The sequence below is a fragment of the Xiphophorus hellerii genome, chromosome 5 (assembly GCF_003331165.1).
Source record: "Xiphophorus hellerii strain 12219 chromosome 5, Xiphophorus_hellerii-4.1, whole genome shotgun sequence".
NCBI classification, from domain to species: Eukaryota; Metazoa; Chordata; class Actinopteri; order Cyprinodontiformes; family Poeciliidae; genus Xiphophorus; species Xiphophorus hellerii.
Window position 1 is genome coordinate 23,699,727 of NC_045676.1, and position 12,301 is coordinate 23,712,027.

A 12,301-nucleotide genomic window follows, 5' to 3' on the forward strand; every position below is an offset into this window, starting at 1 on the left:
TGCAAACTTCACACGTCAGACTGAGACGATTCCAAACAAACACGGCAACGAGAAGAGGCAGCTTTCAGTGGCCTTTCAGGAAGAAGAGCTGCGTTGCACGGAGTCTTGACACGTCATGGAGTGCCTTGCGAAACTATTCATACACCTTGAACTCCTTCAAATTTATAGGAACCAACAATTTGTCCTCTTAACTCGGTCTGATGAAGAGCGTTTGAGACCAGTGATCAAATCTTGCAGAGGTTTAAGCCCTGGGCTTTGTCAGAGGTTACGAAACACGTGAGCGTCAACCATGGTTTAAGGTGAGGAAGGTGCGTTCTGGGTCATTTGCGGCGTTTTGCTTTACTCCACACGGAACATTTTTCACGTTTTCTCGTCAGACAGAGCAGCCACTTCCACATGTTTGCTCCATCCTTTCACTTTAGATAGATGATTGTGACTTGGTAAGTTTGTGTTTTTTGTGGTGGATTGAACTATGTGAGGTGTCCAAAGCCGGGAATTTCAATTTATAACCTAGCTCTGCTTTAATCCTCTCAACAACTTCATTCTTTGGTGAATCTATTGTGTTTCTTAATCTTTATGACGATGTTTGTCTAATGTTCACTGACAAACCTGTGAAGTTTTCTCAGGACAGCTGCTGTCTCTAAAAATTTGTCTTGCAGTAAAAAAATTATCTTGCAAGATTAAATTTGCTATTTATGTATTTATTTAATTAATTTGATTAGGACAGCACACATTAATCCACATTAGCACAATTCATGGCAGTGTGCATATGAAAGAATTAGAACATTTGCCAAATTTCTTCGTCAGATTGCACACAGGTCAACTACTAAGAGGTGACTGGTGAAGATGTTTGGAGTTTAATTTTGGGGTGTCAGATGAAAGGGGTGTAAATAGACATGCCTTCCACAATTTTCAGATGATGTTTAGTATATTAAAAATAATAATATCATCACTTCCGTTCCTGTTCACAGTCATGTGTTACTTTATCTGTTGCGTAAAATCCCAATATTTCTCTTTTTGCTCTAATGTGAAAACATGAAGAGGTTTTATGTGAGGTCAATGCGTTTGCAAGGCATGATTTGATATTTATCAAACTGCACTAATCAGTCCAATTTCGCACAACTGCACTGTGGCACACTTGCTGTACATATATATTCTGTTCTGCATTTTGAATCCTTGCAAGGTCTGCTCTAAGCTGCTTTATATATTGACAGCATGTTATATTTTATTTTTATTTTGTCTACATTGCTACTCAGTGGTGGATGTTGTGTGTCTTGTCTCTATGCTGCTGTAACTGCGAAATAATTTTCCTGCTTGGATGAATAAAGTAATTCTATTCTATTCTATTATGCCTGCACATGATCTGTTTCCACTCACCTAATGTCATGTAGTGCAGTGGTGTAAATGGTGAGGCAGACGCAGCAGACCCAGGATGAGATGATAATGGTGATTTAAGAATTAGAAATGAGGTGCAAACAAATCCAAAACAAAGTCCAAAATCCTGGCAGCACAGCAGAGCGGAAGGCAGAGGCTCAGCACTGGTAGCACCAGGACAGACGACAACACACGACTTTCTTAGACACACAACAAGGACCCGACGAGGAACAAGGAACACAGGTGGAGTTAAATACACAGAGGGTAATCAAGGAAACGAGAGACACCAGGGAACAATCAAGGGGAGGACAGGACAGCACGGAGACTCAGAGACATAGAAAACTCTAAATAAATACACAGAAAAGCTTGGAACATGACACCTAATATATAATAAAAAAGAAAATCATTTTTTTAAAATGCCATAAACAACATATTTATTATGAAATTTGCCATGCAACAGAACTCTTACAAGGGTAGAAAAAAAAAAGCTTCCAAACTCTAATAAAGCAGCAACTTTGGGACAAATTCACAGCATCGTTCTCTCCATCACCACATCGACCCTCCACCGTCCCTATCGTCTGCTCCGGCTTCCTCGCCCTCGTCGCCTCCTACGCCCCAGCCTCGCCGCTGCTTCTTTTTCTTCTTCTCCTCCTCCTTCTTCTTCTTCTTCTCGTCCTCCACCTTGTACTTGAGTCGTCTGACGGGGTCGGTGAAGCTGCGCATGGACTTGTCCTCAAAGTCCTCCTTGGTGAGGAAGTTTCTGTCGATGAGCTCGGCCGCCTCGTGCCAGTTGCGGTAGCAGTCCGGACCCAGGCGGGTTATCTCCTCCACCGCGTTGGGGATGAGGATGGAGCAGTCGGGACGCAGGACCACCACGGTGGGAACCTCTCTCACGTCGAACATGGTCTCCAGCTCCCTGCGGGCGCGCATACGTTGACGCGTGATGACTTTATGAATTCATCTCGTGAATATATTCATCGCCACACACCTTCTGTAAGGATCCTCGTAGGCGAGGAACAGGGACTTCTTTGGGAGCTCTTTCAGGAAGTTTTCTAGCTGCTCCTCTGACTGATCCAGACTGACGGGGATTAAAAGGGAAGGGGGGGAGAAATAGATTGTTAGAGATTTCCCCAAATAACTTTCCCTATTGTATTCAAATGTACAGTTGTGTTTCATTAACTTTGAAAATCAATGACAAGATAAGTAATTTGACTATTTTAATTCAGAATTTGACACTCATATATTATACAGATTTGTTTTTACAGTGTTCCAGGATGTTAATTTAGATAAATGTGGCCAAAATTTAGTGTCTCGGCAAATTGGTGTTTTATATAAAATCAACAAAAGAGTGATTTTTAATAGAGAAATACCAGGTTAGTGCAATGTATGAATGCACTCAATACGTAGCACGAATTACTGCATCAACGCAAAGTGGCACGCAGATGATCAACTGGTTGCCTCAGTAGCGACCTTTGATGCAACGTTGTGTGATCAACCTAATCAAGCGACAACCTTTTACAGCCGACACTTTGGAGGGTCTTGGTTTTGGCCTGCTGAACTACTGTAAAGTTAGCATTCTTCTTCTTCTCTATTATGAAGCAGGACTTAGGTTTTTGTGTTTTGATTAGCTTTAAGCCGTAGCCTTTAAAATGGATAATAACAAGCACTTTACATGTGTCTTTCTGTTTGCAATAATGTACAACTTTGTGCAGAAATTGTTGCAAATACGTGCACAATGCTTGGCAAAACTACTGGCATGATTATTTATAACGACACCAGCAATAAATGCTAACATAGTTTGAATAATTGCATAAAATGTGCAGACGATATCGTGTTCACTGGGTAAATAAAAAAAAATCTTTTAAAGACAACACAGCACTGAAGGTCAGTTCTTAAGTTTGCAGAAGCTGTGTATAAGGACTTAGTTTATTTAAACGACAGTGCAGTAAAACTGAACAATAAGGAGTCATCTTGAATCAAATTAAATATGATGCCTGCCACTGCAGAATCTACATGCAGACGCATTAAAAAAAAATTTTTTTGTAAACGGTAACACTTTATTTGAAGGGGTGTACATAAGACTGACATAATGCTGTCATAGGCATGACATAACACCTGTTATGAACATGAAGGAGTTTTCACCAATGGTTATTACTGTTGTCATGATGTGCTATTTGGGAAATAATGACAGTTTTAATGCAAAGTTGGCTCTTTTAAGGGACATTTAATGCAACTTTTAGTGCAACTTTGCATTAAGTGTCATTATTTACCAAATGACAACAGTCATAAACATCTATGAAGGCAACTTCATGTTCATAACAGGTGTCATGTTTACGACAGTGTCATGTCAGTCTTATGCACACCCCTTCAAATAAAGTGTTACCAAAAAAGAAAAATTACAAAGTTTGCCCAATCATGCAAAAGGTTTGTCTGAAGTACAAACATTCATGTAACTTTGTGTAACTGTCTGAATGGACAGTTAGAATTACCAATAAACCCGATCAGAACTGTAAGCCAAAGGGCTTCTGTAGGCGCACACATCCCGATTTAAGAAACGTAAGATTTTCGGGTGCAGAAACTCTAGGAAAGCAATCCCGCATTTGCAAGAGCGAAGCTGGAGGAAGGAAGGAGCGTCTCCCCGAATGCTCGAGTGGAGCACCTGACGTAGAGCAGCACCAGCTGAGCGGAGCGCTCCACGTAGAACTCATCGGTCAGCTGTTTGAAGAAGTCGTGAAGCGTGGGAGCGAACCGCTGGCAGGTGTCGGATTCAGCAGAGGCAAAGAAGAGCATCAGGATTCGGTTCTGCAGACGCGTGACGATCTCGCGCTCCGTGTCCAGCTCGTCCTGGTCCTTGTTGTTCTTCACAAGAACCCGGTCAGCAAACAGGTCCACCATGATGAGGCGTCGCTGGGCGAGGAAGATGAGAGGGAGAAAAAAATATCCTGCTGTGTGTGCTGACGTTAGCAGTAATGTAAACAATACGCTGCAGAATGCAGTAGATATATTGCATTGTCCTGGTTTGTGTCTTGCTCAAACCGCATCCAAACAAGCAGAAGAACGGACAATTTTAAAAATGGGTCAATAAAGTACCTGCACTATAAACACAAAACCTTACCAAGTAGTTTTGGTCTAGTTTCTAGTACAAATATCTTAGTACACTTGAAATAAGACTAAGTTAATTTACAAGTAACCTTACAGCAAGATATAAAAGCTTGTTTTATGTAAATAATTTCTTAATATTGATGAATTTGTTAATATTGAGAAAGTGGAACAAGACAAGAATACTATATTATAAGTAATAATATATTTCTTTAACATTCATGAAAAGGTACTATTCATAAATGAAGTAATCTGCTAGTGGAACAAGACATTTTTCACATATTATAATACATGATCATTTCACTTATAACTAGTACTTTTAATTTAAAAAAGCTTGACTTAAAACAAGTGCCTATGTCTTGCTGAAAAGTTACTTGTCAATCAGTTTTGTCTAATTTCAAGTGTACAAACAAAGATATTTGCATTAAAAACTAGACCAAAAATACTTGGTGAGGTTTTGTGTTTTTAGCAGAGTAGTAACTGTAAATTCAACTTTAGATAAATAAATAAAATAAAAAATATTACATAAGGTTAAAGTAGTTTGAAGTGGTACATAGGCCTGAGATGATGTGTGCAGTAGAACCCCCCCTGCACTTTACCATTTCATTCACTCTTTTAATAGGAGGATGATATTTTGGCAGCGAACCAAAAAGGAATGGTGTTCTACAAAAATAAGTAAATTAATTAAAAATACATTTATTCTTGATCTAAACGTAACTCAAGAAAGATTCCTCACTGGGTGAAAACCGCTTTGTTTTGAATGTCAGTTTCTATTTCCATTCAGCCCTACTTACAGACATGTATTATTCACATATGTAATCTCACTTGCTGCTAAATCAGATAATCCTCACAGTTGCTCACCTGTATTATCTCCCCTCAAGGCAGCAGATCCGACACAGAACAACGTTCACATCTGGCTTTGTTTTTCTCCCAAACCTTCTCTCTCTGGACGCCTTCAGAAACAGGCCCCAGCCTATTAGTCGGAGTCACGTTCTCCCTCTGGCTTCACCTCGTTCTTCTTGGTGCTGCTACCAGCTGCTGGCTCCGTCTTGGCTTTCAGTCCTGGAGGCTCCGCCCCCGTCCTCTGTCTGGTTACAGGAGGGACATAAAGACAAGGTGACCAGAGGAGCTGGGGACATGAAGTGCTCACAGTCTTTCCAGAGACTGAGCTGTCTGAACACAGAGATATGTTGGAAATGTTTTGAAATGAGACCTTAACGAAGTGAGCAACAAAAGGTTTATTGTTTAGGGATTCGTACAGGAGCGAGGTTACGGACAGTTTGATTCATCCAAATGACAGCAGCTCATAATGAACATGAACCGTTTTGATTTAATAGTTTACTCTCAAAATATTACTTGAATGCTGTTAAGGAATGTCTGCAAAGGAAAAGCCCAATGCTTAACAAGTAGTGTGTCATATTCAATAAATTAGAGTATGGGTTCCACAGAAACACATTTATCTGACTAAAAGGACAGTTTGAAATAACAGCCTGTAACAGCCATGGTGTCATGTGTGATTTTCATTAATCGTCTGTATTAATGATTTTATTGATCTGATCTAATATCATATTCATAAATGTGTTTCCGTTGGATGTCAGTGGAGTATTACCTTAAACAGAAATAATGGCTAATACATGAGTCTGACATAATTAATCTTGAAACACTGCTTCCATTTAATGAACTGAGTTTCATATATAGATAAAACTTTCAATGTTGTTCTTATTTGTTGAATCTGACAGCAAAAATGAATCCTAAAAGCTCTAAGTGAAACGTGTGGGTTCAGTCACACAGACATAAAACAAAATTATTCAGTTTTTCTTTATAAACGACACTTTAGCACATGAAATATTAATATTTACTTTACTTTTGTCCAAGAGTTACTTTTACAACTTTCTACATGTAAAGCAACATTAGCAACAACAATCTTGAAAACCAATGGACACACTTTCCATGGTTATCTCCATATATTAACCAAAATAAATACATTAATATTCCCACTAATATCCTTTGAACTTAGCTGAGCTAGCTACTATTGCTACTGCAGCTGAGCTAGCTAGTATAGCTCCTATAGTAGCTAGCTTAGCTATAATATAGTTGAGCTCTATGTTAGCATTATATCTGGCTCAGCTATAGTGCTAACATTAGGTCAAAAATAGACAGAAAACTAAAACATTTTTATTTACTGGTATCAGTTTTATTCCTATGCTTAGTGTATAAATGTTAACGTTGGCATATACAAGGTTAAAGAGTTTTATCTCTGTTTTAACAGAATTTTTTCAAAAATGTTTGATGTAAAGTGAACTTTACTTTTTAGTTTCTTATCTTTGGTATTTTATCTCTTTTTTGCCGACATTTTTATCCAGAAAACCTATAAAATAATTATAATTTAAATTACTGTCTTTGTACCGTTCTTGAGTGTTTTATCTATAAAAAAATATATGGACCATTTAATTTTTTTCTTAAACATATAATGTATAGTCTATAATCTCAGATTTCTTGAAAACAATGTTGGGTCACAGCAGCAACAACAGGAGTGGTTTCCTTTTAGATGTACAGAATTAGCAAAAAAAAAGTTAGCCTATATCATAAAAAAAACTATTTCATCTCTTTCGCCAAATTCCTCCATCTCCATTCTTTCTCTTCATGTCCCAGGCTTCGTCTTTTTCCTCCTCGTCGTTTCCGTCTTTTCCCTTCACCCACAACTTCCACCATCTCTTGTTCCTCTTGTCGTCTTCGGTCTTGTACTTGAGCCTCCTCACGGGGTCGGTGGCGCTCCGCAGGTTGGGATCGTCGAACGCCTCGTTGAGCATGAAGGTCCTCTCCACCAGCTCCGCCGACTCCTGCCAGTTGCGGAAGCAGTCAGCGCCGAGGCGGCAGATGTCCCGCACGGCGTTCGGAGAGAGGACGGAGCCGTCGGGACGCAGGACCACCACCGCCGGGACGTCCTTCACCTTAAACATGGCCTGGAGCTCCCTACGCAACATGGAAGGTCACAAAACTTATTAAAACTAATTTATTTTATGTGTTTAGCAGCATGCATAAAATGCAGCATTCAGCATCTATGCACCACAAATTTGGAATAAATTTCTAGAAAACTGTAAAACAGCTGAAACACTGACTTCCTTTAAATCTCGGCTAAAAACCCACCTTTTCAGGATTGTATTTGAAACGTAATCAATTACAAATTTATTGATGGAACTTGACTTAATGCCGTGTTTTGATTGTTGATTCTATGTTGCTTTGTGTTTCTGTGTTTGTAATGATGTGAAGCACTTTGAAATGCCTTGCTGCTGAAATGTGCTATTCAAATAAAATTTGGTTGATTGATTGATTGATTTATATTTTTTTAAAAACATGAGTCACCTACTTTTTGTACGGGTCCTCAAACGGCAAAAACAAAGTCCTTTTGTGGAGCTCCTTGAGGATTTTTTTCTGCTGCTCCCCAGATTGGTCCAAGCTGAAGAAGAAAGACAGAAATCATGTCAGAGAGTCAGTAGTGGAAGCCGGTGTTGAGAAAGGCGATTAAAAACAACAACAACAACATCAGAGAGACGAAGATGCGGACCTGATGTAGATGAGAGCGAGCAGTTTGGGGTATTCGATGTACGCTGGATCTTTCAGCTTCCTGAAAAAGCTGTGGAGGACGGGCACAAACCTCTGGCACTTCTCACACTCGGCCGACGCGAAGAAGAGCAGCAGGACGCGGTTCTCCAGGATCCCGATGATCTCGCGCTCCGTGTTGAGCTCGTCCTGGTCCGAGTTGTTCTCTACAAGGACTCGGCCTAGGAACAGGTCCACCATGTTGGCGGGCAGCGATGGGGAAGACCTCCCTAAAAATGTGTCAATACACCTTTAAACGTCTCTCCATTTGGTTACATTACGACTACGCGCTCCAGCAGCTGTCATGCGGCTCTAAATGGGTTATTTTCCAGGTCTATCACACAAAATGAAACATGCAAGTTTATAGTTACGATGTTATTAAATGAGAAAAAACATTGTGAGCGGTACGGAGACATTTCACTACAGCAGCTTTCGTCCTGATACACCAGTTCACAAGATGAGACTTACATTTTGACTTTAACTCTGAGGGATTTGAAAACCAAGAAAACATGATGTGCAGCTTAGTTAGGGAGGAATTAAGAACAGCGTGGCAATACAAAGAGATCGGGAAGATTGGGTAGTTCAATCCTTTCTTTCTGTGAGTAAATATTTGCGCTCCTCCTTGTTCAACACCATTCAAGAGGTTTGATTTAAATTATTTATGTCAGAAGATTACGTTTTAGTTTGTGCTTTGTGTTCAATTTGAAATTTAGCTGAAGATGTTCCATTAAAACTGTGGATTTCATTGATCGGTGTTTTGTTTTTGGGGGTCAGCTGAGGTCATCAGAGACCAGAAAGAGACACTTCTGCTGTCTCACCGGCTAACCGAGTTACTTATTAAAGTCAAAGCTGTATCTCTGTGTGTGTGAGGGGGGATATAATGTAAGGTATGATAACAACAAAACTAATAAAAGCACTTAAATTTCAGAATAATTAAAAATCAGTAACAAAAATAAAGTTCAGCTTTTACCATTGAAGGAAAAAAAAAGAGAGAGAAAAGCTTGATGTGTTTGATCCAGCCTGTGTTTCTGCAGGGCGGGAATTGACAGCGATAACTGCACAAATTAGATTTGTCTCTCTGGCACCGAGCTGTGCCAAATCCGTTAGAGGCTCCTGGACTGGAGCGCCCGGGACCGACGTCAATGGGGAGAGTTACGTTTGAAATTTTGAGCAGCATCGCACCTCACCTGCCGGAGAATGACAATTTGCTGTAATTGTAAAACTGGAAGAAGAAGAAAAAAAAAAGCAATCTCCCAACTATTAGGTCCAGCTTCTTCTTTTTATTCTTTTGGAAGCCGATCGATGGCGCCTGATCTGCGCTGAGCTTCATTTTGTCATTTTGCTAATTTAATAGCACATCAATCTGTGCGCGCGCCCCGGAAGCTAAATCTCTCACAAATGACTCACCTTTCCTTGAAACTCCTCAAACTCCTGCGAGAGATAAATCCGCAGCTTCCCTCCTCCTCCGTCAAACCATCCTTGTTTTTATTTGATCTGCTTTCTTGCTTTCTTTGAATCCTGAGAAGTTTGTTATTTTTAGTGACACCTTTCGCTGCCTCCTCGCCCCGCTCTGTAATTTGTTTCAGCCTTGCACTCCGAGGTCCACCGAAGGAGATTAGAGATAGCTGGAGGTGTGGCAGCGCAGTAATTGAGGGGTAGAGGTTGCTTTTCAATGTGTGTGTGTGTGGGGGGGTGTGTGTGTGGGGGTGTGTGTGTGTTGGGGTGTGCGTGTGCGTGTGTGTGTGTGGGTGTGCGTGTGGGGGTGTGTGTGTGGGTGTGGGTGTGTGTGTGTGTGTTTCTAAAACTCTCCGCTGAAAAGCAGAAAATCTTATTACTTCAAACGAAGAAGGGAGGGGAGGAAAGGAAGGATAAAGGAGAGGAGGACAAATTGGATTGCAACGCGAGGACGGACGTGCACAGTGGGGGAGAAAGAAACGCTGTGGGAAAATGCAAAATGGAGTTAGATAGGTTTGAAACAAGCGTCGAGTGAGACCAATGACCCTGTTTCAACCCCCCACCCCGCACACACACACACACACACCCACACACCCATACACACACACACACCTCCCACTTTCACAGAAGTGTCTGCGCATTAAACCTTTAAAGCACAACACTGAATCTTTTGGGCCCGGCTATCAGGGTGATTTAAAAGCCAGCATGCGGCAGAGAGGCGAGGAAATGAGCCGAGAAAGAAAGTCGCCGCGGTTTGATGCTGGTTCTAGTGAACCCCGGGTTGCAGGCTGGAAAACACGCTTACTGATCCACAGAGGCAGCCGAACACTGTAAACACCCAGGTTAATCTGAGAGAGAGAGAGAGAGAGAGAGAAGTGGGGGAGAAGCAAGAGATCTAATAGGATTTTCATCTGAGTCACAAACGTCACACGCACTGAAACACTCCCGTGGCGAGACGCACACAAACGTGGCTTTTGGACATTAACATCTAAGTGCGCACAATTGCATGCCAAAGCTCGTTAGCTCCGCTTCGCGGGACCGGTGCCAACGCGTTTCTGCCTGTCGCTCAGCTGTAATATGACATTAAATTGTGTGTCAGGGGGAATTTTTCAGAAGCGCCTGTTGGCCTGTTGGCTTCCCTTCAACAGCTCATCCAGGCTGTCACGCGCACGCGAGGGAGAAACATGGGAATGAAAGGCAACATGTCCAGCACGTGCTCGCAGTGGAGCTACTCTCACTGTGTGTACTTCTTGGGGCCTCAGGGGGACTTCGGGGTCCAGGTTGAGGTGATCAGCTAGATCAAAATCAAAAGAAACATTGTGTAATATATATCGTACTATGCAGTCATAAAATCATTCACAGACAGCTGTTAAATTCAGAAAACGCCATTAAAACACACATTTCCTCCTTCGCTTTGGCGCCCCCTCTAGCTGGGCGCCCCTATGCAGTGGATATAGGGTTACTCCCTTTTTGCGCCCCTGTATGTTTGGACACCTTGAGGTTGGGACCAAGTTTGAATGAGTCAAAGATTAACTGATTTTTACAAGTAATACTGGCCAAAACATTATGACCATTGACAAGCCAAGTTCTGACGACACTTCATAATAAGAAAAACAAATCAAACGCTCTGTTCCTGATTAACTGCAAAGGATTTGTGTCAATATGTTCCCCAAAGTGTTTGCAATCCTTTCCAGACAGACAGATGTCAAAGTTTCTCATCTATTCCAGATTTTCTGTAGACCTGGGCAGATTGTTTTGACTTTCTGGGGATTTTTCAGCCAACTTCATTCTGTCAGAAAGGCTCTATTTCACATTATTTCGTCCATTATTAGAGACATTCTGTTGGTGTTCAGTGGGAGGGGTCCGTGACCAGGGCTGGTTCAGTTTGCCTTCAGTAATCGGTGGCAGCATTTTATACATGCAAATATACACTAGAGTCTAACCCCCCCCCCCAAAAAAACCCCATATATTGAATTAAAAAGGAGAACATAAAGCAACGCACTCATTCACAAAAGATCTTTTTTTTTTTAAAAAAAACACAAAGCAGCACTGGGTTAGTGATGTTTGATTTGCAACAGCGGGGGTCTGTGTTTTTTAATACAGCAAATCAAATGCAAACTGAAAGCTTTAACGTTACACCAGAGCAAACACCCCACTGCTCAGCTGAGAAGAAATGCAATTACTGCATGAAGGGTGATAGCGACTTGAATCATTACAGAGATAATGCACAGTGGTGTACTCGTTTCTCCAACACTTAATAAAGACATTATTTCTCAGTCTAATTATATATATATATTTATCAGTCTTTCTTGCTCCTGAATTAAGTAGGAAACTTTTTCTTCTCTCTCCTTTTGAATCTGTAAAGCAGGCAAAACACAAAGAGCGAGCTCCACGGGTCAACAATGAATAACAAATGAGAACAGAAACACACAATGCGGATAAGTAATTGTGGCCTGTTGTAATCCAAACTGACCATTATGTAATTACGGAGAGGGCAAATACCAGGAAGTGGTAATTAAAAGAAGTCTGAGCTGCACCGTGGGTTGGCTTGGGCTGAAATATTCAGTCCAGATGTTTTAGTCCTGGCGCTTCAGCTGACGCCTCGGACGTTTTCTTTTCTTTTCCGTTTGATTTAAAGTGTCTCGCAAAAGTATTGCTACGCTCTTGAATGCTTAGGTGTTTTCTCCCACAAACCTCAATGCACCTTATTGACCTTTCCAGTCAAGCTCTGTGTGTTTATGGCTTTCAGGGCTCAAGAAACAAAGACGTCCAG

The 12,301-nt window shown here is 41.1% G+C and overlaps 2 protein-coding genes across 2 annotated transcripts; both read right to left on the reverse strand.

Annotated features, from left to right (window-relative positions):
- Positions 1-1,433: 1,433 nt before the first annotated feature.
- On the reverse strand, positions 1,434-5,579 carry nxnl1 (nucleoredoxin like 1). Its single transcript, XM_032562469.1, has 4 exons — positions 5,335-5,579; positions 4,034-4,281; positions 2,363-2,452; positions 1,434-2,290 (listed from the first exon to the last, which is right to left on the reverse strand). The coding sequence occupies exons 2-4, from the start codon at positions 4,267-4,269 to the stop codon at positions 1,921-1,923; spliced, it is 696 nt and encodes a 231-aa protein (XP_032418360.1). The 5' UTR covers positions 4,270-4,281; positions 5,335-5,579; the 3' UTR covers positions 1,434-1,920.
- A 114-nt stretch (positions 5,580-5,693) lies between these two features.
- Positions 5,694-9,768, reverse strand: LOC116719782 (nucleoredoxin-like protein 1). Its single transcript, XM_032562467.1, has 4 exons — positions 9,481-9,768; positions 8,039-8,303; positions 7,841-7,930; positions 5,694-7,446 (listed from the first exon to the last, which is right to left on the reverse strand). Exons 2-4 carry the CDS (start codon positions 8,272-8,274, stop codon positions 7,074-7,076), a joined length of 699 nt encoding a protein of 232 aa, XP_032418358.1. The 5' UTR covers positions 8,275-8,303; positions 9,481-9,768; the 3' UTR covers positions 5,694-7,073.
- Positions 9,769-12,301: the final 2,533 nt, after the last annotated feature.

Bases quoted from the DNA above. Each gene is read 5' to 3' on its own strand.
- nxnl1 (XM_032562469.1), bottom strand. From the start codon at position 4,269: ATGGTGGACCTGTTTGCTGACCGGGTTCTTGTGAAGAACAACAAGGAC. The intron at 2,453-4,033 runs GTGCTCCACTCG...AATCCCCGTCAG, and splicing joins CTGGTGCTGCTCTACGTCAG to TCTGGATCAGTCAGAGGAGC. The intron at 2,291-2,362 runs GTGTGTGGCGAT...GCGCGCCCGCAG, and splicing joins TACGAGGATCCTTACAGAAG to GGAGCTGGAGACCATGTTCG.
- LOC116719782 (XM_032562467.1), bottom strand. From the start codon at position 8,274: ATGGTGGACCTGTTCCTAGGCCGAGTCCTTGTAGAGAACAACTCGGAC. The intron at 7,931-8,038 runs GTCCGCATCTTC...TTTCTTCTTCAG, and splicing joins CTCGCTCTCATCTACATCAG to CTTGGACCAATCTGGGGAGC. The intron at 7,447-7,840 runs GTAGGTGACTCA...CATGTTGCGTAG, and splicing joins TTTGAGGACCCGTACAAAAA to GGAGCTCCAGGCCATGTTTA.